Source organism: Notolepis coatsorum (genome assembly GCF_963971535.1).
Source record: "Notolepis coatsorum genome assembly, chromosome: 2".
NCBI lineage: Eukaryota > Metazoa > Chordata > Actinopteri > Aulopiformes > Paralepididae > Notolepis > Notolepis coatsorum.
The window spans coordinates 19,503,425-19,530,705 of record NC_140166.1 but is presented as its reverse complement, the minus strand read 5'-3'; the positions used below and the strand labels follow the sequence as shown (position 1 = coordinate 19,530,705).

At 44.3% G+C, this 27,281-nt stretch overlaps 2 protein-coding genes across 3 annotated transcripts in view; one reads left to right on the top strand and one right to left on the bottom strand.

The window, feature by feature from the left end:
- Nucleotides 1–8,384: 8,384 nt before the first annotated feature.
- On the top strand, nt 8,385–20,560 carry gstt2 (glutathione S-transferase theta 2). Its single transcript, XM_084308879.1, has 5 exons — nt 8,385–8,612; nt 9,497–9,584; nt 14,755–14,905; nt 15,156–15,332; nt 17,860–20,560. The coding sequence occupies exons 1-5, from the start codon at nt 8,498–8,500 to the stop codon at nt 18,016–18,018; spliced, it is 690 nt and encodes a 229-aa protein (XP_084165005.1). The 5' UTR covers nt 8,385–8,497; the 3' UTR covers nt 18,019–20,560.
- Nucleotides 20,561–20,618: 58 nt separating this feature from the next.
- chek2 (checkpoint kinase 2) overlaps nt 20,619–27,281 on the bottom strand; it is a 112,402-nt gene continuing 105,739 nt past the window's right edge. For both annotated transcript variants that reach the window (XM_084308877.1, XM_084308878.1), the window contains 3 exons: nt 26,566–26,631; nt 25,657–25,722; nt 20,619–21,206 (listed from right to left, as the gene is read on the bottom strand). In XM_084308877.1, coding sequence (XP_084165003.1) covers nt 21,111–21,206; nt 25,657–25,722; nt 26,566–26,631 — 228 coding nt within the window. In that variant the 3' untranslated portion in view covers nt 20,619–21,110. The remainder of the gene's footprint in view (nt 21,207–25,656; nt 25,723–26,565; nt 26,632–27,281) is intronic.

The window sequence follows — 27,281 nt, the reverse complement described above, 5'->3', positions numbered from 1 at the left end:
TTGGCCTTGTTATAAACCCTGTTCACAGATGTGTCTGTGGCTAGCGTGCATTGAATTAGCTTGTGCTGTTCATTAGCATTTAGCTACTTAAGGTATTGTATGGCTGTTTGTTGTTGTCGTATTGCAAGGGTTGGGCTTGCGAGGGGGTACCGGATAAACCCCTCCTTCCCTCTTCTGATTGGTCAGGGGGTTTATTGGACTCTCTTTTCATTTGGTCAGGGCCAAGCTGTTAGGCAGCTTGGCACGGGGGGGGGGGGTTCCCAGACTCCGCACCTATCACAGGCGGTTGAGTCTTGGGTTTCCCCCCGTCATAGCAAACGTCACTAGGCACGTTTCTATTGGACGACGGCTTCCGTGAGTTTTAGACCCGTATGTAGGGTCTGTTGTTGTCAAGTTGTCGGGGCAGAGCGTAAGAACTTACTGTTCTACTACGCACGATATACGTGTAACTTGAGTCTGTTGGTCACATGACTCAATGTTACCGTGACTTTTCAATCTATGGCTCACGTGGGAAGTCTCTCTGAGGAGTCCCGTCTCTGTGGTGAGGGTGGCGGGATGTAAGAATGTAAAAAAAAATTACCCTCGGCCGCGTCACGTGGGATTCATGTCAGTCTGTGTTTCTTTCTTTTTTAATAAATAAAAAGAGTGAAGAATATGAAGCACGACAAACTTCTTGTCGTTCTCCCAGGCGACTTGAAGGACCAATGTCTGGTGTCTGGTTAGATTATCCATTGATGTGTTTGGGTCTCGACGCGTACATAGTGCTGGCTCGGGGTGTTTCTGTTAAGAATCATGCAGGCGGCTAGTACGCCTTGGTTGCTTGTTATTAAAACAGCGTTTTTATAGGGCAACTGGGATGGGGGATTTTTTCCTCTTCCGAGAGCCTGTTACTGGGTCTCGACGGATTCTCGTTCATATCTGGGGGATGTTAACGGAATAGATCAGGACATAGGTAGAGGGGTCTCACGCCCTTGGGGTGGGCCACTGAGCGCGGTACAAATGGGACCGTCTGGGTGGCGCCCTCTTTTCATGTTTTAGATCGACACGCATACCTACCCCCTCTCCTGGAGTGGGCATGTCGGTGTGGTTAGGGCATGGGACTGGTTCTGGTCACGCTGGTCCAGGTCAGTTAACCCGTTGCCCGCCGCGACGCAGATCTGCTGTTCTGGTACCCTGAGGGACTTGTGCTTTTTTTCGGGGGGAAAAATGCCGGGTCGGCCCGGGTGTCACAGGGTTAGGCGTTAGGGAGACCCTTTGTTGGGTACATGTTGTACCTGACACTATCATCAAGGGGCTGGTTCTCCTTTTTCTTTTGCTCCTCTCTCACGCATGGCGAAGAGGGGGCTGTTGGGGTGGTCTTCTGGACCTCCTCTGGTAACCCTGTGTGCTTCCCGAGCCGCCGGGCCCGGTCCGAAGTAATGTTTCGTTGAAACCGTAGGCCTGGAAACTGAAACACTTGTACTGTGGTATAGCTGGTGTATACCCGCAGGTGTGTTTTGGAGTTTTTTCTTGAGGGGTTATAGGAACAACCACCGTATGTGGTACCAAGAGGGTGGTTGATTCCCTGGTGTGTTGGAGCAGAGTCAACTTCCGGGTTACCCGGTTGAGTGTGCCCCTGCACGTTCATGACGTCTGCCAATCGTGTCAGCCTTCTCTGCCTCGACCCCTCTGGGTGGTTTTTTTTTTTATGGAGGCTTTGTCATGGTGCGCAACAATGCCAGCATACGCCCCTTCCGCCGGGGTGCTGTTTTCAGTTGACCCCTTTGGCGCCTGTCTCGTCTGCAGTGGTCCAGGCTCGGGTCTACAGCCTGCTGCCTGGTTTCCCCGGTGCGCTGCCTGCTTCCGTTATGGTTAACCTTTTGAGTGCTTCAAAGTTACGGCCATGCTGACTGCCTGTGTTGCAGGGTCAGTGTGCCAGGCGGCGTACTAATGGGGGGAAGGGCCCGCTCTTGGAGGGGCCCTGTCCGAATACGCTGGCAATGTGGGGGGCGGTGTCACTAAGTGACCGCCTGGTGAGGTCTTGATGCCTGGCGTCATTGACCTCTCCGGGCCCCCTTTTCTTCCAGGGGGTCCAGTCCCCTCAGGGGGTCTGGGTCTTCCTTCGCGCTCCGCTGCTACGGCCTTGCCACGGGGTTGAGTTTGCTCTTGACTCCGTGATTTTTGGGGGCAGTAACAAGGGTTGTTCCTTCCGTTCGTTCCCTGGTGGCATGCGGGTTGCGCGTGTGCGTAGTCGTGGGGTCAAGCCACGATCTGCTCACCCTGTGCGTTGAGTTGCTCGAGTTCCTCTTCGCACGGTCAGATCCGTCTCCCTAATGGGTATCCCTCCATTAGGGAGGGTCGGGGGGCTCGGTCCTCTCCGGTCTGATGGTTGTGGGGGGCCTCAGCGGGGTACATTTGTCGAGCTTCTGGCTTCCGCTCAGCTCCTCTTGTGCAGACTGACGCTGAGCGGAGGAAATAGAACGTAAGGTTATGTATATAACCAAGTTCTATGAATACTGGTGACGCTCAGCGTCAGGACGCCACTGCGGCCCTTGATCTCGCCTTGTGATCTCACCTGCTTATGAAGGTAAGCGGATAGGGGTGTGGCCAGACGGATGTCGGTATGTAAAGGTACATTGTGGAGTTTTTTATTCAGTGCTAGGCACGAAGTGAGGTTAGTGCAGACTGACGCTGAGCGTCACCAGTATTCATAGAACTTGGTTATATACATAACTTTACGTTAATGATGCTGGAGTTAACTTATGGGAGAATATGAGATCGAAGGAGTTGCCTGCTTTGTGAGTGGGAGGCATGACAGTGGGAGTCATGTCAAAGGATTGTAGGAGGGAGACCACTGTGTCCGACAATTCCATAAGCCTCCACGTACAGTGACAGGTATATTAGTGGCTGTGGGGGGGTAGGAGAGATTAGTCAGGTAGGTTGCTACCAAACTGTCGTGTGTGGGTTTGTTGTGCATATAGGCATATTCATATGAATGATATTGAAATTAAACCGGTGTCACATGCTAAATTCTTAGGTGTCATTGTTAATGAAGGCCTTACATGGAAAAATCATATTGAGCTAGTTTGCAAAAAAGTTATGAAATCATATGGCATTATTAGAAGGATTTCTTCTCTTGTGAATCGCTCCTGTCTTTTGACACTTTATTATATGGTATGGTTTATTTCTTAATCCCAGAGGGGAAACATGGTTTGCCACCAGAGCGAATACACATATACAAACATGAAATAAACAGTTACATGATACAATACAGGATACACAACACAATAGGAGAGTGCTATCGGTGTTCGTTAAAAAATGTAACCGCAGCAGGAACAAAGGACCTTCTCAATCGCTCAGTAGAGCATTGACGCATCAACAATCTATCACTAAATGAGCTTCGCAGAGCATCGCAGAGTATAGTTTGATATACCCATATTTATCGTATTGTAATATTATTTGGGACAGTACTTTTCCTACTTCTCTTCATAAACTTTTTATATTGCAAAATTAATTCATAAGGCTTGTCACTACTTCTAATCACCTTGAACCATCTGCTCCTCTTTTTAGGCAACTTAAAATACTATCAATCTTTGATATTAATGTATACCAGATATGTATTTTTATGTTTAACTGCACTTTTCATTTAGATTTATTTCCTATTGTTTTCCATAATTTTGTCATGTCAAACTCCAGTATTCATTCATATCCAACAAGGCAATCAAATAATATAATATTTGAATTTCTTCCGCACAACATTAGGTCAGTTCAGTATAAGATTTAGAGGTCCTACAATTTGGAATTCAAAACCCTCTTCTCGGGTGGGATGGTCTGCCCTGTCCACCCGCAGACTCAACCATTGACATATCCTTATTTATAAGGCTATCCTTGGACTGCTGCCAACTTATGTACATTCTCCAAAAAAGTATGGGCAGTTATGGTCTTCGTTCCCAAGGCTTATTTTTACTAACTGTCCCTCTGGTCCGTACTGAACTGGGAAAAAGGGCGTTCAGATATGCAGATCCCTCCACCTGGAATCAGCTACAAAACGAACTTGCATGAGCTTGTCTCACTGGTTGCTTTTAAAACCCTTCTAAGCTATATGGAATCCAGCACATCTGGCTGCAGATGTTTTGACTGACTTTAATTGGTTCTGTGAATTGTCCTTGTTTTTGTTTTAATTGCTATTGTTTTTTAAATTGTTTTCGTCAGTAAATGTGAAATTGTAACTATTATGCTGCCTCCTATTTTGGCCAGGACGCTCTTGTAAAAGAGATTTTTAATCTCAATGAGACTTTTTCCTGTTAAATAAAGGTTAAATAAAAAGTTATTATTATCTTAATATTGTGAAACTAGTTTTTATGAACTTATTTCACTTAACTTAATTTTTTTATCCGATGATTTAATTCGTGAGTTGAGGCCCCGTATAGGCCCATCTGGGTTGGAGGGTGAAGGATTTAGGGCACAGGGTGTAATATTTAGTGCACATGGTATAGGACATAGGGGACAGGGTGTAGGATTTAGGGCACAGTATGTAGGACATAGGGGTCAGGATGTAGGGTTTAGTTTAGAACACACTGTCTGGAGCAGTGAGCTAGCAATGTTGAAAATTAACATTCTGTTTTAACATTAAAACATGTTAAAACAATAACAACAATAAATAACCATCCTTTAGCTTACTGTCCTGGTACTGATATATTATGCTATAATTATAATGTCTCAGTACTGATATATTAAACGCCTCAGAGTCTCAGTACTGATATATTAAACGCCTCAGAGTGTGATCTGAGATCTGAGCCCTCAGACAGGACTTTATATGACAGGTTCTAGCAGCAGTGATGTCAGCTCACATGAAATCATGTCGACCTTGTCGTAATGGTGATGATGTCCAGGGGTTCAGATGAGGATGTGTCCCTTCACTTCCACCCCTACGGGCCCCTCCTGGGGCCCAAATACCACTGCTGCTTCTCTGTACCATAACTCTTATTATTGAAAAGAACTCAGCCTTTTACCATAATCCAAAAAGTGTGGGAGTTATTGAGGAAGTAAACACAAGTAGAATTCTACCTGCTTCAAGGTCAACTACTAAAGTCAAAATTCTGCCTAGAAAAAAGTGAGTAAAAATGTGCCTAAAAAGCATAATCTAAAAGGCCAGGGTTGAAATTCTTTATTGCAGTGGCATAATAGTACACAGCAATAACAAAGACATATACCCAGGTGGACTGTTTCAGTTTAGGCTTAAAAGACCCCCTCCACACGTGTCTTTTTCCACCTAAACTGTTCGCCAAAAATACTTTTCATTATAACTAAGAGTTTGACTGAAAATAAATTGTTTTCATACATACAGTAGATCACTGATATATCAACTTATGATACAAGTTTCACATTAGCAGTTAACATTTCCTGGATGAACCAAGATATATTCACAGGATTAGTTGTGTCACACAGCCGGCTCAGATTTTGAGTAGGAACAGAGAAGCTCCCCTCCCCCTCTCTCCAGTGGAAGAATGTGAAAAATCATCTATATGCTCCACAGAGCTTACACGCACCTGGAGAAGCCGCGAGGATTATGTTCTTCAACTTCTCCAGTGCCTTCAACACCATCCAGCCGTCACTGCAAGCGGAGAAGCTCTCCGTGATGCAGCTGGAGCACAGCTTGGTGGCCTGGATCAAGGACTACCTCACTGACAGACGTACTGGTGAGCAACACCGGCGCCCCCCAAGGAACTGTGCTGTCACCCTTCCTCTTCACCCTCTATACCTCAGACTTCTGCCACAACTCAAGCGGGTGCCACCTGCAGAAGTTCTCTGATGACTCCTCCATCGTAAGCTACATCACCGACGACGACGAGGAGTATAGAGTCCTGGTGGAGAGCTTTGTGGGGTGGAGCGACAGCAACCACCTCCAACTCAACACCAGTAAGACCAAGGAGCTGGTGGTGGACCTCCGGAGGGGCAAGAAGAGGCCCCCCCCCGCCAATTCCCATCATCATCCGAGGGGAGGAGGTGGAGTCATATATGTTCCTTGGGGGGGGGGGGGGGAGAGAGAGAGACCTCTCTGACCACTACTGCACACATTTTCTCTGCTCCCCTTCCCCCACCCCACCACTCCAATAAACGCACCATCTCTTTCCGTAACATAAAATCCATTGACCCTCTCACCCTGTCCCAGTCCATATCCTCTGCCTTTCCCCCTGACTCCGCCCCCTCTAACCCCGACGACTATGCCCTCCTGCTCAACTCCACTCTCTCTGACTCCCTTGACTCACTGGCACCCCTGAAAACCATCACTGTCTCATTCACCACCTCCTCCCCCTGGTACACTCCGGAACTCCGCTCTATGAAGCAGACCGGCCGTCAACTTGAACGCCTCTATAAAAAAAAACATATCACCATCCACGCCGACCTCCACAAACAGCACGGCTCCTCCTACCGTGATGCACGTCAAGCTGCCAAATCTGCCCACTACTCCACCATCATCAACAGCAGCAACCACAACCCCTGGACCCTCTTCTCCACTGTCAAGAAACTCCTACAACCCCCGGACAATAACTCACTCTCCTCCCCTGACCTCTGCAACTCGTTTCTCCTCTCCTTCAATAACAAAATATCTCAAATCAACAGCTCACTGACCGCCCGCATCGCTAACCCCCCCCCCCCCCTCCACTATCATTTGTCCCCCACCTGACTCCATCCCTCCCACCCCTTTTACTGCCTTCGCCCCAGTCGACTCCTCCTTCATCACGGACTTCATGACCACCTCCAAGGCCACTACCTGCTCCCTTGACCCCCTCCCCACTACTCTCACCAAGGCCTGCCTCCATGCTCTCATCCCCCACCTCACCGCCCTCTTCAACCAGTCACTATCCCTAGGCCACGTCCCCTCCCTCTATAAACTCGCCGCTGTCACCCCTGTCCTCAAAAAACCCACCCTCGACCCATCCAACCTCTCCAACTACCGCCCCATATCCAATCTCCCTTTCTTCTCCAAAACACTCGAACGCATTGCTGCCTCCCAACTCCACTCCCATCTCCAGTCCAACACCCTCTATGAACCCCTTTAGTCTGGCTTCCGTCCTGCTCACAGCACTGAAACTGCACTGGTCAAAGTCATCAATGACCTCCTCATCTCCGCTGATGCTGGTGCCCTCAACATCCTGATCCTAGATCTTAGTGCAGCCTTTGACACAGTGTGTCACTCCATCCTCCTCCAAAGGCTGCACCAACTGGGTGTTGAGGGCACAGCACTTGACTGGTTTTCCTCCTATCTCACTGACAGACATCAATTCATCTCCCTCTCCGGCCACACCTCTTCCCCCTCCCCAGTCACACAAGGGGTCCCCCAAGGCTCAGTCCTAGGCCCCCTGCTCTTCATCTGCTACATTCTCCCGCTCGGTCACATCATACGTAAATACCACCTCAACTTCCACTGCTATGCTGATGACACCCAAATTTACATCAGCACACAATCCCCCCACAGCCCTCCCCTCAGTCACATCGAATCCTGCATCACTGAACTTCAAACCTGGATGACCCATAAGCTCCTCAAATTAAACAGCGACAAGACGGAAATGTTCATCATCGGCACCAACACCACCCTCACCAGATCCGGACCCATCACACTCACCATCAATGACTCCTCCCTCAGACTGTCCGAGACTCTCCCTCACTCTCCACGTTCAAATCCAGACTCAAAACCTACCTGTTCTCCCTAGCATTCAACCTTCCCTACCCATAACTACCCTCCTCCAATCTACCACCCCCCTTTCCCCTGCCCTACGGTGTCTATTTTTTTACCAATGGATTTCCAGTTCCGCGTTCTGCGATCTGATTGGCCACTAACGTTTCTGGTGGGATCTGATTGGCCACTGACGTTTCTGGTCATGTGACATGTGCGCCCAATCGCGTGACGCGCCCATTTCCGCCTCGAACAGCAGCAAACTACCTAACGCCTAGTTTATCACTGGTTAAGCTTAGGGGACTCTTTCGAAGTTGGTTAAGGTTAGAGTATGGAATCAGGGCTGGTGTTCTATCGCCCTGCTCTAAGACAAACTCTAACCTTAACCAACTTCGAAAGAGTGCCTAAGCTTAACCGGTGAAAGAAATAGGCGTCACACGATTGGCGTGACCAGAAACATCAGTGGCCAATCAGAGCGCAGAACGCGAACGTGGAACTGGAAATCCGTTGGTAAAAGTATTCAGGCTATCCGGCCAGTTGATGGGATGTACAGTAGGTGGCGGTATGCGCCTTTTTTGTGATTGCGACCCGACATTAATTCCAAAGAAGAAGAAGACGTTGTAAAATGGATTGTACAGTAGGTGGCGGTATGCGCCTTTTGTGGTCGCGATCCGCCATTAAACCCATTGAAGAAGAAGAAGAAGAAGAAGAAGAAGAAGAAGAAGTGTGTCAGCTGGCTGGCTGGCGTTGAACTACATGTAGTACAGTAGGACTGTCTGCTGCAGACCTGGTTGTCTCTTCTCCTCTATTTACCAGTAGTCTTGTCTTTGTCTCCTCACCATGAAGACTCTGGAGGTGTATCTGGATTTATTATCGCAGCCCTGCCGGGCGGTGCACATTCTGCTCAACTGCAACAAAGTAACTCATACTGTCAGGGCCGTTGCTCTGCGGAGAGGTGAGACTAGAGCACTTCAAAACAAACTAACTTTAACTTGTCAGTGTTGTAGATTAGAAGGTGGTTGTCTATGTAGGTGATGGATAATTAGGAGCATCAGTGTTTAAAGTGTTTCAGGCTGAGATTCGTCCTGATGTGAACTTTGCGCCAGTCACCCAGACCTTAGTCTCTGACTGTCTCTCAGACCTTTGAGGGCACATAAACTTAATGATTAACCTCTCTAGGCTTCAACACTGTTTGACGAACAATGTTACGCCGTCGCCATAGCTGCTCTAGAGTTGTACCCTTCCTGTTGAACTTGTTAATCGGTTTGGATAAAAGCGTCAGCTAAATGACTAAATGTTATGTAAATCTGGTCTGCATTTATATGAATGGTAATTGGACTGGTAAATGGTGTGTATGTGTGTTTGATTGATTGATTGATTGAAAACTTTAATGAACAGATTGCAGAATGGGTACATTATAGTACTGTACAGGGGATGCAGACCAGAGAAAGACTTTCGTCTTGTTTGTTTACATCAGGGTCCCCCATTTTCAATGACATTTATGACATACACAACATATACAAATCTGATCTAGTCATCTAATCTAACCATGGCATTTATTACATACATGTGTAGATATAGTACTGTTACATTTGTGACATACAAGATATGCAAATATACAGTACTGTTAACAGATCCTAACAGTAAAGATATACATACGAGGGGGAGGGAAATGTACATTAGGAGGGGGTGGGTGGGAGGGCGTTCGGACATTTACGGGGCCCAGTTTCGGATTGCAGCCTCCCGAAGGTGCTCTTTGAGAGCGGTTTTGAAGGTGGGTAGGGATTCACATTTCTTTACGGCTGTGTGTGTGTATGTGTGTGTGTTGTGTGTGTGTAGGTGAGCAGAAGACCCCAGAGTTCACTAAGTTAAACCCAATGCAGAAAGTCCCTGTGATGGTGGACAACGGCTTCGTCCTCACAGAGAGGTAAAAAACACACACACACACACACACACACACACACACACACACACACACACACACTCACTAGGGGTGGTGGGGGGGGGGGGGGAACCAACACGGCGAGATATCTCATTATTTTGCATGCTGATATTATATGGATACAGTGACGCCAAGTATCGATACTTAAAAAAAAAAAAAACAATAAATAAATAAATAAAATTCTGGTTGACAGTCCAATTTTGCTGCAATAAAAATATTGGAATGAGGTGAACAGACTGAAAACCTTATTAGATTAAACATGATGTATATATAAAACATGATGTATATATATCTCTATTGCAGATGTTGACAAAGATTTCCTGTTGATTAAATCATTTGCAGTTGAAGGGTAATAAATTGTAGGGCGGCTGGGTGGCGCAGTGGGCAAGGTGCTCGCCACCAACGCAGGATATACTGGTATCGAGCCCAGCTCTCGGCGTTGCTTCCGGCTTGGCCGGCCGTCGTACTAACACAATTGGCAGTGTTAGAGGGAGGGAAAGCCGGTGGGTGGGTCCTGGTCGTTGTAAACAGCGACTCCTACAGTTCGGTCGGGGCGCCTGCACAGCGAGGAAAGAATCTAAGGGGGGTAGTGTGATCCTTTCACACGTTACACCCTCTCAGTGAGAGTCCGCGCTGTCAGGTGAAAAGAAGCGGTTGATTGGCTACACATGTGTCGGAGGAAGCATGTGATAGCTTCCACTCTCCCAGACCGACTGTAGGGGGTAGGTGCGCAGCGACCAGGAAGGGGATTGGGAATTGGCATAACGACTAACATTGGGATGGGAGAAAAACGGAGGAAAAAGGAGGGGGAAAAAGATCCAAAAAAGAAAAAAGAACGGTAATAAATTGTAAGATATCACAAAATATTTCACAATATAAAGACATGCATATTAGGCAGGGACTACATATGAAAACTAGCTCATTAGCTAATTCTGGCACATTTACATTGATGTGGAAACTGAAGATGTGCACTGTCCCTGGGTAAAAAATAAATAAATAAAATAAACTCTTTTTTTTGGGTTGATAACGATGATCAGCGATACAGGATGGGAATCGAAAACCGGTTCCTAATTGTCCGATTCCTGGAATCGCATGCCTCCGTGACTATCGATTCCTCTTATCGCTGCCATGTTTTTCGGATTGTTGCTCATTTTAAAACAATAACGTTAGCATGAAGCCATAGCCAAGTGTGTGTGTGTGTGTGTGCGCGCGCTGGTCTTCTGAAAGACCAGAGACGGAGCAGTCAGAGGAATAACGAACTGTTGAATGCAACTACAGTTCAATAGATTAAATTAGTTTAAGATATTGAACTGTAGTTACATTCAACATGTCGTTATTCAATAGATTAAATTAGTTTAAGAATAAAACAATTAAAAAAAAATAAAAAAAAATAAGAGAATCTCAAATACATTATTTTATTTAACACTTTGATCGCCATGGTTAAATTCATAATTTACCATCCCTAGCCAGCTCTATTTGTCTATGGAGAAGTTCCCCTTCTTTGCAGGGCTATAACTTTTTAAATTCTATTGCTAAATTGACATTATTATGGCCCATTCAATGTCCTATATCCATTGTTCAGGGTGTAGCAACGATATACTTTTTCATTCACATATTCATACTAAAATATGGTCTAAAGTATAAGTATGTTTTTATCGTTTTCTGCAGCTTTCTCCAGAACTTGATTTATAGCCCCAAATGCATTATATTGATGATCAAATACAGTTTGGTAGCGATCGGTGCCAGATGAAAAATTTCAACTGGAGGTACTTCTAGAAGTTACTACGTATCATCTGATATTGACCGGATGGGCGAGGGGGCGTTTATAATTCCGTGGGCAACGTTATACCATTCATCTAGTGTGGGTCATATCAGATCAGTTAGTATAGAAGACGTTAGAAAATAACGTTGAAACTCACCGTATCTTCCTCGCGCCGTTGGACGATCAGCTTGGAGTAGACAGTTTTTGATTATGGGATGTTGATCCTGATGAACCATTTCCAGGTTGTATAATACTATATACGTCCAAATAACGTTGTTTATTGAGTTAGGGCGAGCGATTGATTATCCAGTGTGTTGAGATAGAGTCCTGCTAATGATCGCGAGTGCCCGGACGAAATATGGATGAGCACTTCCTGTTTGACGAGTCACTTCCTGTTGGCGATCTGCCGATCGGCCACCAGATGGCGCTCTTGAACCGCTAGAGAGTTGAGTGGAGCTCAGCTGTACATCTCAGGTCCCCGGAGGAGAAATATGATTTCGATCACAGATTTTTGAATTATTGATATCAAAGACGAGTTACGGCGTCTTCGGCAGAATGAGCATGGCTAGGAAAGACGTCCAAAGGCGTTTTCGGCGATTAAAGTGTTAAGTGTATAGTATATATAGTATATAGTATAGTATAAATCTTTTTTATTTTTCTGACATGGGGGCTCAACAATAAATGACAATCAGAAATGTCAAGTTGCATGTTGTTATTCCCAACCAGCTTAGTTCTGTTGCATTTCCAATTTATTTATTTAAATTATTAATTTATCAGGGATTGATAAGGGAATCGATAAAGAATCGGACCGATAAGCAGAATCGATAATGGAATCGTATCGATAAAATCTTATCAATTCCCATCCCGGAAGATGATGCACTGGGTTAGGGCATTTACAAGCTTGTAGCCCCTTTCGTGACTGTGATGCACGCCAACAAGGTTTGGCCGAGTGAATCCACAGTCCCTTGCTCTTCAATAGGAAACCAACCTAGCTTTACCATGAAGAACTGGTCCTACCCGAACCGTTCGTTATACAAGTATCACAGAGAAATTTCAAAGGTACTCACAGTTGCACGAGGGTCTTGGACAGAGAAACGTAATGGTTTGAAAGCTCGGCGTTGCTAATAAACATTTTAAATAATTTTTATAAACTGGTCAACACTGCTCAAAACGGCTCTAGCTGCCTGATGCGCCTGCGCTGTGATCACAGTGCAGGCGCATCAGGCACCCAATGCCGGAAATAAAGCTGTGTTGACCAGTTTATAAAAATGATTTATAAATAAGAGCAAGGGACTGTGGATTCACTCGGCCAAACCTTGTTGGCGTGCACATCAAGCAAGAGGTGGACGCGGGCAAATACTGCGGCATGGTCATGCTGGACCTACAAAAGGCCTTTGTCACTGTCAATCACACCATTCTGATTGACAAGCTAAAAGCAATTGGTTTTGATAGTTTATCAGTGAGCTGGATACAATGCTACCTGGAGGGGAGAGAACAGATGGTGGAGGTAAACGGTACCCTATCCCCCCCCCCCCCTCACAGTGAACTGTGGTGTTCCACAAGGAAGCATACTAGGACCGCTACTGTTCCTAATTTATGCAAATGACATGTCGTCAGCTTGTGACTGCAACTTGTTCTTGTTCGCGGACGACTCAGCCCTGCTGGTCTCTGACAAGAATAAGTTACAGGTTGAAAAAACCCTCAGCTCAGAACTCGGCAAAATCTGCATCTGGCTCGCTGATAACAAACTATCATTACACATGGGCAAAACAGAGTCCATTCTCTTCGGTTCAAATAACAAACTCAGCAAGACCGACGGCTTCTCGGTTACAGTGGGTGACAATATTGTCACAAGGAAAGATGAAATTACCTACCTGGGTTCCATCCTAGAGGCTAATCTTTCCTGTGACAAAATGGCATCCAATGTAATAAAAAAAAGTCAACCAACGAACTCGATTCTTGTACCGGATCTCCTCTCTGGTAAACAAGAATACCCTGAAGACTCTGGCAGGAGCACTCATTCAAGGGTACTACGACTATGCTTGCACCTCATGGTACCAAAGCACCTCAAAGGCACTAAAAACCAAATTACAAACATCTCAAAACAAACTAGTCAGACTACTGCTTGACCTGACTCCTAGAACCCACCTCACCCCTGCCCACTTTGCCAACCTAGGATGGCTTAAAGTAGACGACAGAGTACAGCAACTTGCAATGGGCCTGGTCTACAAGATACACTACACGACCAAGGTACCCATGTACATGTCAAAATACTTCCCAAAGGTCAGTGAATACCACGATCACAACACCAGAGGGAGCTCCACAAATCATGTTAAACCCAGATTCGGCTCAAACAAGGGACTAAACATGTTTCGCAATTATGCCACATCAATGTGGAACGCCCTACCCAAAGCTGTAAAGGAATGTGAATCACTACCCACTTTCAAAAACACTCTCAAAGAACACCTACGGGAGACTGCAATTCGAAACTGGCCCATACAAATGTCCTAACCTAGTTGTACAGTAAAGACCAAGTATGGCTTTGTCAGTATTCCAATGTACAGTGTACAGTGTCCCCTACGCACGCACGCGCGCGCACACACACACACACACACACACACACACACACACACACACACACACACACACACACACACACACACACACACACACACACACACACACACACACACACACACACACACACACACACACACACACACACACACACACACACACACACACACACACACACACACACACACACACACACACACACACACTAGGGCTGTCACTTCTCATTCCAAATTCAAACTATTGAACCTGGTGAAATATTGAAAGTTGGAACTGTAATGCTGCGATCGACATTTAGTAATCTGCTTTCCAGAGTCCCAGAATGTTATCACGTTGAAAGTAGTGTGCCTTGTATTCCAACAGATGGCGCTCTTCTTACACTGCTTGCTACAAACCACACTGTAACGCTGGAACTTTGCCATAGACCACTGCACTTCCATGTTAAATTGAGCTCATGGAGGAGCGTGGGGGGATAAAATTAATGAATGTTGATGAGAGCCTTGACGTAAGTGCTTGTAGCTATGGCTGCGGGGGTTCTGGAGACATGACCAATAGACCTTACCAACCCCAAGGCGATCAGCACTTTCTCGGCCGAGCTATAGTCACTTTTTCCCACCTACTCCCCAACCGGCGCATGTGCAGATTGTCCAGGGAGTGTGTGGGGACAATCCAGAGAGACTCCCTGGGCAATCTGCGCATGCCAAGTTTGGGGAGTAGGTGCTACCCATATCCTGTTTCCAGTAGCCTGGAGGAACTATCCTGTTAGAATGAAAAGATTAATGATTTCGATTCAGACCTTTATTTCTCTCTCTGTTTCAGCGACGCCATCTTGAAATATCTGGTAACCAAACACAACGTCCCAGAACACTGGTATCCACGGCAACCAGAGAGGAGAGCCAGAGTGGACGAGTACACAGCCTGGCACCATAGCAACACACGGCCACATGCTGCCAAAGTGTTCATACTGGAGGTACTTCCTTACTGTATTTAAAGGTGCAATAGATAGATAACCTAATACTTCCACAGAACTTTTAGAAAGGTGCAGAATAAAAGTACCCCCCCCCCCACCAAATAAAATATTGATTAATGAATTTATCTGTGGAGCTCTGGTATAAAGGTGACATCACCTCTCTCTCTCTCTACCACCACCACTCTCTCTCTCTACCACCACCCACCACCACTCACTCTCTCTGTCTCTGTCTCTCTCTCTCTCTCGCTAGGTTTTGGTACCTCTGATGTCAGGTTCTGCTCCAGATCAGAGGAGGGTGGACCAGGCTTTGGTGCAGCTGAGCAACACTCTGGACAAACTGGACTCCATGTTCTTACAGAAACAAGCCTTCCTGTGTGGTGATGACATCACTCTGGCTGACCTGCTGGCTGTCTGTGAGATCATGCAGGTAGGAACTGACCAGTCAGCCAGTCAGTTAATCAGTCAGTCAGTCAGTTAATCAGTTAATCTGTCAGTCGGATCGTATGTGGCCAATTACTTAAACATAGTTTACAAACATAGCCACATCACTGGTTAATAAACTACCCTCCCACTCTGGGCATTTTGGAGTAGAACACATCCTAGCCTACTACAAAAACCTAGGTGTTTGCAAAGACGACTTCAAACTCAAAATGGTAACAATGGATGAGCTGTTAAAAAAACTGAGCGCCCTCCAACCTAACAAGGCCACTGGCCATGACAATATCCCCTCCAAATTCCTCAGAGACTCAGCAGCCACCATCACCCCAGTCATCACCCACATAATAAACCTCTCCATAAAACAGGGACACGTCTCCAAAGATTTCTAAATTGCGAGAGTGAGCCCCCCTGCGCAAAAAAAGGCAACAAATTAGACCCAGACAACTACCGCCCTGTTTCTATTCCTCCATCTCGAAAGTTATGGAAAAAATTGTCTACGAACAGGTCGAAAAGTCTGTTTGTCAGAATTCCAATCTGGCTTCAGAACATCCCACTCCACTGACACATGCCTTCTCTATTTGAACGACCACATCAAACAAGAGGTGGACGCAGGCAAATACTGTGGCATGGTCATGCTGGACCTACAAAAGGCCTTCGACACTGTCAATCACTCCATTCTGATTGATAAGCTAAAAGCAATTGGTTTTGATAGTTCATCAGTGAGCTGGATGCAATCCTACCTGGAGGGGAGAGAACAGATGGTGGAGGTAAACGGTACTCTATCCCCCCCCCCCCCTCACAGTGAGCTGTGGTGTTCCACAAGGAAGGATACTAGGACCGCTACTGTTCCTAATTTATGCAAATGACATGTCGTCAGCTTGTGACTGCAACTTGTTCTTGTTCGCGGACGACTCAGCCCTGCTGGTCTCTGACAAGAACAAGTTACAATTGACAATACAAGTGACAATACAAGTGACAATAAAATCTCCTCTCTGGTAAACAAGAATACCCTGAAGACTCTGGCAGGAGCACTCATTCAAGGGTACTACGACTATGCTTGCACCTTGTGTGTATTGAGCCGTACTGTATTGTACCCATTCTAAAAGGGGCAGGTACAGTGTAACTGTTCTAATGTTTATTATTATTATCTAAAATGGGCAGGTACAGTGTAACTCTGTTATAATGTTTGTTTATTATTATTATCTAAAAGGGGCAGGTACAGTGTAACTGTTCTAATGTTTATTATTATTATTTAAAAGGCGCAGGTACAGTGTAACTCTGTTCTAATGTTTATTATTATCATCTAAAAGTGCTATTCATCAAGTGCTGGATGTCTGAAAACTCCGACATTAAACGAAGGGAAAACCGAGGTCATTGTTTTTAATATTGCCCCCCCCCCCGGCCCCCCTCATTGACTCATTTGGTCCCCTGGGTCCAAACCTCTCCACCTCTGTCAGGAACCTCAGGGTCATCTTCGACAGCAATTTTAAATTCGACAAACAGGTCAGCGCCGTAGTCAAAAAGTTTTGACCACCTCAGACTCCTGGCGAAGACAAAGGCATACCTCTCCAAAAGTAACCTAGAGACGGTGATACATGCCTTTGTCACCACTCGCCTCGACTACTGCAATGCCCTCTACATAGGCATCGACAAATGCCTGCTTCGCCGCCTACAACTGGTGCAGAACGCGCCTCCTCACCAAAACAAAAAAACATGCGCACATCAGCCCAGTTTTGGCCTCGCTCCACTGGCTACCTGTTCGTTTTAGAATAGATTTTAAACTAGCCCTAAATGTTTTTAAATCACTAAATGGCACGGCCCCTCCCTATCTGAGCTCTTGCACCGCCACACCCCCCACCGATCCCTCAGATCAGCTGACCAGCTGCTATTGGTGGTGCCTAGGCTCAAGACTAGGGGAGACAGAGCCTTCTCCACCGCAGCGCCTAGATTGTGGAACAGCCTCCCCCTCAGCGTACGGGCCGCCCAGACCATGCAGGCTTTTAAATCACTTTTAAAAACCGACCTGTTCTCCTTGGCCTTCCCCCCCACTTAATCACCACTAGACCCCTGGCTCTTCTATCCTCTTTGTTTTACTGTGTCCTACCTGTTTTTATTACTTTCATTGCTTTATTGTGTTTTAATCTTATATCTTGCATCATATTATTTTGTTTTTATCAACCTGCCTGTGAAGCACTTTGGTGCCAGCTACTGCTGCCTGGAAATGTGCTATACAAATAAAATGTACTTGACTTGACTAAAAGGGGCAGGTACAGTGTAACTCTGTGCTGATTATTATTATTATCTAAAAGGGGCAGGTACAGTGTAACTCTGTTCTAATGTTTATTATTGTTTTGTGCTGATGTTTGTTATTATTATTATGATCTAAAAGGGGCAGGTAAAGTGTAACTCTGTGCTAATGATTATTATGAACTCTATGCTAATGTTTATTAGTTTATCTCTGGGTGGGTCTAAACTGTGTAGATCTCCTGTCTGACTGGTCTCTCTTCCTCCTCCAGCCTCTATGTGGAGGTGGCGTTGGTGGCAGAGACATTCTGAAGGACCGCCCAAAGCTGCAGCAATGGACAGCCCGTGTCCAATCAGCTCTCGGCGAGTCATTTGACCTGGCCCACTCCATCTTGTATGCCCTCCGTGACAGACACAAAGCCAAGCTCTGACATCCAGCAAATCACAGCAGATGTCTGAGCTGTGATGTCACACATCTGAAAGTTCAAACTGACACTATTTAGCAGTTGTTAATTTTCTTGGCTTGTTGGCAGTTGGGCCTGCCTCCTCTAAGGTGATTGGTTGGTCATCGGGGTGTAATTCTGCCTTCAGGTGATGAGAGATGGTAACGAGCTACTAGTGCTACTAGTAAAAAAAGAAATACAACTTGGGAAGTCGTTTTGAGATGTTCTGTAAGAAATCAGAAATCACCAACACAGAACAGCAAATCAACGAACATGCAGACGGGAACCTATGTCTGCAATCAAGTGCTTGAAGTTAAAGGTTTATTTAAAAGGAAAACGAACACAAGTCATGATTTTCAGTACAACTCATTTTAAAGCTTCAAATGTCACTGTGATTATGGGGGTACTTGCTGAATGTTTTGTGACATTAGTGATGTCTAAAATAATAAATTAGCTCAACATCATAACTACAGCCATAAAACAAGTAGAAGGTAGTAAGCTAACTGTTAAGTGATAAATATCAGCAGTATCACAACTCACAAGCATAAAGCAAAGTCTGGGAGAAACCAAACGTTAGTCCACCTACCAAGTCTTTCTGCTTTAGCAGCCCAGCCCTGTTTCCTATTCATCTATATGATGTTTATGGGTTGAGTCCTTTCTCAGTATCATCCATGCTGTTGTTCATACTGGACCTCCTTACACATGTAAGTTAATGGGGCCACTGTAAAAAGCACTTAAAGGAACACTGCAACATTATGGGACATGTTCGTATCGTCTTCTCCAGAGTCTAAATATATATTAATTATTATATTAGTTTAGTCTGTTGAGGAAATGAGTATCCATCTTCTTGTTTGACTCGAGAAAATGGGAAGAGCATTTTCCTTTAAACATACTCAAACCTATCCGATTTGGGTGAACTGTGTTTTCAGGTTTCAGCGTTCATCTCAGGGCTTCTACAGACTGAAGCATGTCCCCATTGACTTTACATCAGTTTGATGGCTAACTGGCTCGGTGGGTGTATCGCTGAGGACACAGGCAGTATCGCGGTGCCGTTTGGTTTGATGGTGGAAACGTTTTTCCTGGATTATTTTCAGTAAATGATGGTCTCCTCAGTACTGTTTGACCTTGTGTCCAAACATTAAGTCTAAATAAAAGTTTGTTGCCTTAAATCTGTGCTCCAGTGTTCTACTTAGGCTACGTTTAGACGGAGAGAGTCTGAACAGAAACCGCAAAAGTCGTCTTACGGTTTCACTTTTAATTTTGCGTTTAGACAAGCGTTTTGGGATGGAATTCTCCGTGCAGACGAGGCTGTAACAACTCGAGACAACGGAGCCCCGCTGTCACATGATTGGCGCATATGTCACATGACGTGCTGTGAAGACCCGCCCTACTCTGCCTCTGATTCGCAGACTGGGTGGGGAATGTGATTGGACCAAAGCAGAGTCACTCACAGACAGTGGGTCCAGTCACGCCGCGGGACAGATTATTGTGTATTTAAAAGTACTGCCAATGTAGCCTTCAGGTGATCGCCATGGATAGAATCAGACATGCTTTATTTACGCTTCTAGGCTACTGGCGCATGCCTGTGATGTAAGCAGTACACGCGACGAGAGCCAGTTGACAACCCTTTCGTCATCGTTTTATGCGGTTTGACAGTTTAGATGAGAGCGTAAAGGTTTAGCGTTTCTAGGAATTCCACCCTGGAAGGTGGTCTCACTTTTTTACGGTTTCACCCCGTAAAAACGCTGTTTCCGTATAAACGAAAGGCACATCCGAAAAAATATTTTTGCGGATTCACCTGCTAGCGTTTCCGTCTAAACGGGGCCTTAATCTCTAAAGTTTCTCCCTGATGCAGCATAAATGTTACTGTTCTAGTCATCATGTCAGACTGTTCTAGTCATCACTGACTAACTTAACTGCTCAGTCTGAAAGCAGATCAGTTTTGCCCATTTTAACCTGAGACCAATATATGTACAACATTAATAGTCAAATACTGAAAGAAATAAAGACACATTGTAATGAAATAATGAAACTAATACATTAATATGAGTGAAAAATATAGATTTATTCAACAGTTGTAGAACAACATGTTCCAGAGTGTCTCACAGCAGACAGGTTCACAGTGGTGTGAATTTAAAGACGTAATTAACAAGTTGTAAAAAAAAAATAAAAATAAAAAAAAACAAGTTGTACAAAAACTAATTAAAGGATCGTTCTGGTTATTTTCAATCTACTCATTATCACCTGATATTATACTGATTCTGATAAAAATCTATTTATCTTATGTTGGTATTGACCAAAACCTCATCGACCTAATTTGACCTGCTATCTTCATAAAGAGGAGATGTATCTACTAGGGATGTTAACAATTAATCGAAGATCGATTGTTTGATCGTTTACTCTAACGTGAAATTTACTCTACTCAAACGACGTGTTGTCCATCTAGTCTAGTGTATTTTCAAGTCATGTTTCAATGAATAGATAGAGGGCGCATTAGACCTATCTCAAACCCTGCCCTCTTTTCTTGATCCTCCAATCACAACTGTCGCTTACCTCGTTTGTCCGAGGTAAGCGACAGTTGTGATTGGAGGATCAAGAAAAGAGGGCAGGGTTTGAGATAGGTCCAGCGGCGCGGCGGCGGTTAATATGTCTAGGCCTCTACGTTTCTATATGTTTAATATGCTATGCAATGTTGTGAGAGTGTTGTTCCAATGCAATATGTTGCTGCTGTATAAATAGACCCTTTGATTGAGCATTTGTTATCGTTTGGTAAATCTTTTTTTTTCTTTTTTTCACAATTGATCGATTAATTGCTTGTTAACGTTATCAATGATCGAGTCAGGAAAGTGCTTACAATTTGCAACCCTAGTATCTACCATGTCCTGAGGGACGGATGGAGACGGAGCAGCTGTCATCACATAAAATAAAATGGTTGAGTAAAATGAGTAGTCTACCTGAATCTGATTGGTTCTGAACGACAGTCACATGGTATAAACACAGTATGCCCTAACCCAACCGGAGGGACAGAATCAAGGCGGGCTTGGACCCAGTGGCTGGACCATGATTGGCTCTCCTGTGTCCTACGGTGAAGCAAGGGGAGGACCTTGTCGCCTCTTGGCAGGCTTCTGCTGCTCCTCCTCCTCTCTGCTCCTCTTTCTGCTACTGGACGTTTGGAGCTGGACACACATGAGGAAGAGGAGTTTATCAAGGCTGGAGACAAAGGAAGACGAGGAGTTTATCAAGGCTGGACACAGGAGGAAGAGTTTATCAAGGCTGGAGACACGAGGAAGAGTTTATCAAGGCTGGAGAAACATGAGAGGAGTTTATCAAGGCTGGAGACAAAGGAGGAAGAGTTTATCAAGGCTGAAGACACAGGAGGAAGAGTTTATCAAGGCTGAAGACACAGGAGGAAGAGTTTATCAAGGCTGGAGACAGGAGGAAGAGTTTATCAAGGCTGGAGACACGAGGAAGAGTTTATCAAGGCTGGAGACACGAGGAAGAGTTTATCAAGGCTGGAGACAGGAGGAAGAGTTTATCAAGGCTGGAGACACGAGGAAGAGTTTATCAAGGCTGGAGACACAGGAGGAAGAGTTTATCAAGGCTGGAGAAACAGGAGGAAGAGGAGTTTATCAAGGCTGGAGACAAAGGAAGGCGAGGAGTTTATCAAGGCTGGAGACACAGGAGGAAGAGTTTATCAAGGCTGGAGACACGAGGAAGAGTTTATCAAGGCTGGAGACAGGAGGAAGAGTTTATCAAGGCTGGAGACACAGGAGGAAGAGTTTATCAAGGCTGGAGACACAGGAGGAAGAGTTTATCAAGGCTGGAGACACAGGAGGAAGAGGTTATCAAGGCTGGAGACACGAGGAAGAGTTTATCAAGGCTGAAGACACAGGAGGAAGAGTTTATCAAGGCTGGAGACACGAGGAAGAGTTTATCAAGGCTGGAGACACAAGAGGAAGAGTTTATCAAGGCTGGAGACACAGGAGGAAGAGGAGTTTATCAAGGCTGGAGACACAGGAGGAAGAGTTTATCAAGGCTGGAGACACAGGAGGAAGAGTTTATCAAGGCTGGAGACAGGAGGAAGAGTTTATCAAGGCTGGAGACACGAGGAAGAGGTTATCAAGGCTGGAGACACATGAGGAAGAGGTTATCAAGGCTGGAGACACAGGAGGAAGAGTTTATCAAGGCTGGAGACAGGAGGAAGAGTTTATCAAGGCTGGAGACACGAGGAAGAGGTTATCAAGGCTGGAGACACAGGAGGAAGAGGTTATCAAGGCTGGAGACACAGGAGGAAGAGTTTATCAAGGCTGGAGACAGGAGGAAGAGTTTATCAAGGCTGGAGACACAGGAGGAAGAGGTTATCAAGGCTGGAGACACATGAGGAAGAGGTTATCAAGGCTGGAGACACAGGAGGAAGAGTTTATCAAGGCTGGAGACAGGAGGAAGAGTTTATCAAGGCTGGAGACACAGGAGGAAGAGTTTATCAAGGCTGGAGACACAGGAGGAAGAGTTTATCAAGGCTGGAGACACAGGAGGAAGAGGTTATCAAGGCTGGAGACACAGGAGGAAGAGTTTATCAAGGCTGGAGACACAGGAGGAAGAGTTTATCAAGGCTGGAGACACAGGAGGAAGAGTTTATCAAGGCTGGAGACACAGGAATACGAGGAGTTTATCAAGGCTGGAGACACAGGAGGAAGAGTTTATCAAGGCTGGAGACACAGGAGGAAGAGTTTATCAAGGCTGGAGACACAGGAATACGAGGAGTTTATCAAGGCTGAAGACACACAGTCGAGACCAGACCTCGCGGCTGCAGTGGATAAATCCTTTGATGAAGTAACGTTTTTCTGCGGATATCTATCAAGACTGAGCTTGCTAAGCAGTTTTGTGTTTCTAGGTGGAGTATTTCAGCTGCTATAAGTTTGGAAATGGCCAGCGAAGCAGGTACCACTTTGCAAGTTTGTGAAGTGACAGGGCTCTGGAGGGGCGGAGCATATTGAAAATAAATAGGTGCACAACATGACCAGGGAAGTGATCCAAAACAACATGACCAGGGAAGTGATATAAAACAACATGACCAGGGAAGTGATCTAAAACAACATGACCAGGGAAGTGATCTAAAACAATATGAGCAGGGAAGTGATCTAAAACAATATGACCAGGGAAGTGATCTAAAACAATATGAGCAGGGAAGTGATCTAAAACAATATGACCAGGGAAGTGATCTAAAACAATATGACCAGGGCCCTATTCCCCGTACCTGGTTCAACTAAGTCGATCAAGAGTCCCATTATCCAGATTCAATTAACCCGATGTTTGAATCCAGGATTTTCCTGTTCCTCGAACGCTGATTCAGTCTCGTTCATTCGAACCAGACTTGAGACTCAGGACAATTGCGCGCGGCCGCCTCAGCTGAAAAGACAGCAGGTGTCGATCGCAGAAATCCTGATTTTCTAACGGCATTGATTGATTGATTTAAAACTTTATTAACAGATTGCAGAATGGGTACAATGCAGTACGGCTCAATAGCCTCGCCGACAAGTTAAATGCATAATCTATAGGCTAATTTTAAGTCCCTTATTACCCCAATCAATCAGATTATATTTCTTTAAACATGCCTGCTGGCAGTAGGCTTATGGAATGAATAATCAAATGAGATCTTGCTAGCGAAAATAATTAGTTCAACTCTTTCAGAATAAGGATAAAAACAAGCCCAAAAAGTATCTAATTGATAAGAATTAATAGATGCTTATGAGGATATCTGCACTGTATGCGCTCGGCTTAGGTAACATGTACTTTATATATAAATACAATTTTCAAGGCGCGACCCCCGAAATAACAGAGAGGCTTGGAGCCGGCTATACAGTTTCACTATTAATCAGGTTTTAATCTTTTTCGGACATAATCCATATGCATTGAATTGATTAACCTTTGGTTTATACCAGTGACGCATGTTCATCATCAGATAACAGTGAATCTAACTTCATCAGACGGCCGACGTACGGCTCTCTTGTCCATTAATGGATATATAATGGATATTTAAAATTACACCGTGGTGTAATGGTTAGTCCTTTTACCTCTCACGCGGACGACCCGCGTTCAAATCCCCCCTTTTTCTAATTTTTTCTTTTCTTTTTGCGATGTAAATGCTTCAATTTGGTGCACTTTGAGAGCTATATAAAGAATGACATCCTCAATGCATGTAGATTTATAATATTTTAACTTAAAACTAGGCTACTTTTGCGTATAGTCATTAATATTATATTCCAAAAAAGATTATATTAGAAACGCGGGGTTTCGAACTCGGGTCGTCCACTTGACAGGAATGAGCACTAACCATTACACCACTGTGCCAGACAAAATATATCCATTATATATCCATCAATGGACAAGAGACCCATGTTTCTAATATTTTTCTTTTGAATGAAGTTTTATCTCTTTATTCTCAAATGCATTAATGTGACGTCAACGGCTCATTCAATTGCTCAAATCCGTCAAACAGCGCATCTCAGACATTTTAATCCCAGTTACAATATCACAATAACGTGTGAGTGATGATACAATTCAACAATCCTCAGATTCCTCGTAATTCATAATCCACAAAGACCACAATCCACGCATAGACACTTCAATTTTATGCTTGAATGAAACACAATCCGGGTGCTCCGTTAAGCAAATCTACAGCGGAGAATATATGAAACTAATCAGAGCCCGCGGGATTCACATTTGCAATGCGCCGTTATTAAAATAACCACATGCAGCGTGTATCGCGACTCTGAGCGCCGTATATGACGTGCATTATTTTATTTAGGACAAAGTAAATCTATAGGCTGAATATGATTTATCAGCATTTAGTTCTATTATTATACATTTCAAAAGCCCCCTCTAGGAAAACGAAGCACAAAAACATAATTCAGAATGGTATAATGGGATCTAGACTGTGAGAAATATTTCAGGAAGCGAGCTGGCATTCCTTTGCGAGGGCGTGGCCATGCAGGTTATCCAGCTAACTGAACTAAACCCTGCCCTCGACCAGGTTCAAACTTTCTGATCTGTTACCATGGTGATTTAGAAAATCCGACTTCGGGGAACGGAAAGGTCTGGCTTAAATCAAGCTATGCTGAAAATTATCCGGCTAACTCAGTTAGCCAGGTACGGGGAACGGGGCCCAGGGAAGTGATCTAAAACAACATGACCAGGGAAGTGATCTAAAACAACATGACCAGGGAAGTGATCTAAAACATGACCAGGGAAGTGATCTAAAACAACATGACCAGGGAAGTGATCTAAAACAACATGACCAGGGAAGTGATCTAAAACATGACCAGGGAAGTGATCTAAAACAATATGAGCAGGGAAGTGATCTAAAACAATAATGAGCAGGGAAGTGATCTAAAACAATATGACGAGGGAAGTGATCTAAAGCAGTTAAAAAGGCGTTTTTAATTTCAGCTCAACTATAAAAAAGCCACACTGCTAGCACTAAATGACTAGTGGATGTTGTAATGTTGTTACGCCTCCACTATGAGAAGACACTGGATCTGGTGATGTCAGGTGAACTTATCAGAGACAGAAATCAATATTAGAAGAAGGTAAAGAGCAAGTGTTGTATGTATGTGTGTGTCTTACGGTAGCGTCTCCAGTGGAGCTTGATGTTGACGCTGCACCAGGACCCACCATTTCACTCTCTGGCGGCTATATATATATATATAATATAGATATATATATATACAAAGACACACATTAATTCAATCGTTATTTATACTTGATATATACATGGAGTAATCAAACAAATGTATAGTGTTGTATAACACCTGTGAGAATGAATACACCATAAACAATATCTATTAATCCTATCTCACCTATAAACCGTAACATACAGGTTTAGTAGAAAAAGATAAAAAGAATGCTGCTGTTACCACCCATATGTCCTTAGATGCTATTTATCACTTTGCTAAGATGTAATACTGGTGAAACCATCATTGTACTCTATGAAAAGGTTTGCTGCATCTCTGTCTCTGTGAGATGGGATCAACATATGTTTATTTACAAAGCAACAAATGACCAATTTACATTCATTCACTACTATTTCAACTGCTCTCAGGACTGGATTACACGACATGTTACTCAATGTAGGAGCTTATCAAACCTGCTCTCAGGACTGGATTACACTACATGTTCCTCAATGTAGGAGTTTATCAAACCTGCTCTCAGGACTGGATTACACGACATGTTCCTCAATGTAGGATCTTATCAAACTTGCTCTCAGGACTGGATTACACGACATGTTCCTCAATGTAGGAGCTTATCAAACTTGCTCTCAGGACTGGATTACACGACATGTTCCTCAATGTAGGAGTTTATCAAACTTGCTCTCAGGACTGGATTAATACACTACATGTTCCTCTCAGAAAGACTACTTTTAGATTTTGTGCTACAGACTCGTGAAATAAACTACAATGCACTTTAAATATTGATTCCCTGATAATATTGAGACATTTTAGAAATATGTCCCAATATTTAACATACTTATCTTACCGTGGTGACTTCTATTGTCTCAGTCTGGTTCATCACACTGTGAGCCTGTGCCAACATCACTGGGTCCTGAACACACAAACACACTGTAGTCGTAGTAGCAGTAATATTACATGTAGCCAGGTATAGTAGCAGTAATATTACCTGTAGCCAGGTATAGTAGCAGTAATATTACCTGTATCCAGGTATAGTAGCAGTAACATTACCTGTAGCCAGGTATAGTAGCAGTAATATTACCTGTAGCCAGGTATAGTAGCAGTAATATTACCTGTAGTCAGGTACAGTCGTTGTAATATTACCTGTAGTCAGGTATAGTAGTAGTAATATTATTATTATATTATTACTTTAAATTTTTTTATTCAACAAACATGACCATGTTCACGTCTTAAACTCATACTGAGGCCTTAGTTTTGGTTTTAAATTGCATATCATTCATTTATTTATTGTCACACAGAGCAGAAGAATTTTGCCAAAACAAACGCATTGATTTAATTATACATCAAATGATTTATGTCAAGGATTGCAATGCCTCGCTTGAATGAAGTTGACTTTTCACCTGGATAACGTCAACATTCAGGGTGAATGTAATGTGAGAAATTGGGATACAAATATATATATATTTTTTTTTATCGGATCGGGAAAGATCGGTATCGGTAGATACTCAATCACATGATCGGGATCGGATCGGGAGCAAAAAAAATTCGGGACATCCCTACTCG

Bases quoted from the DNA above. Each gene is read 5' to 3' on its own strand.
- gstt2 (XM_084308879.1), top strand. From the start codon at position 8,498: ATGAAGACTCTGGAGGTGTATCTGGATTTATTATCGCAGCCCTGCCGG. The intron at 9,585-14,754 runs GTAAAAAACACA...TCTCTGTTTCAG, and splicing joins GGCTTCGTCCTCACAGAGAG to CGACGCCATCTTGAAATATC. The intron at 14,906-15,155 runs GTACTTCCTTAC...CTCTCTCGCTAG, and splicing joins CCAAAGTGTTCATACTGGAG to GTTTTGGTACCTCTGATGTC.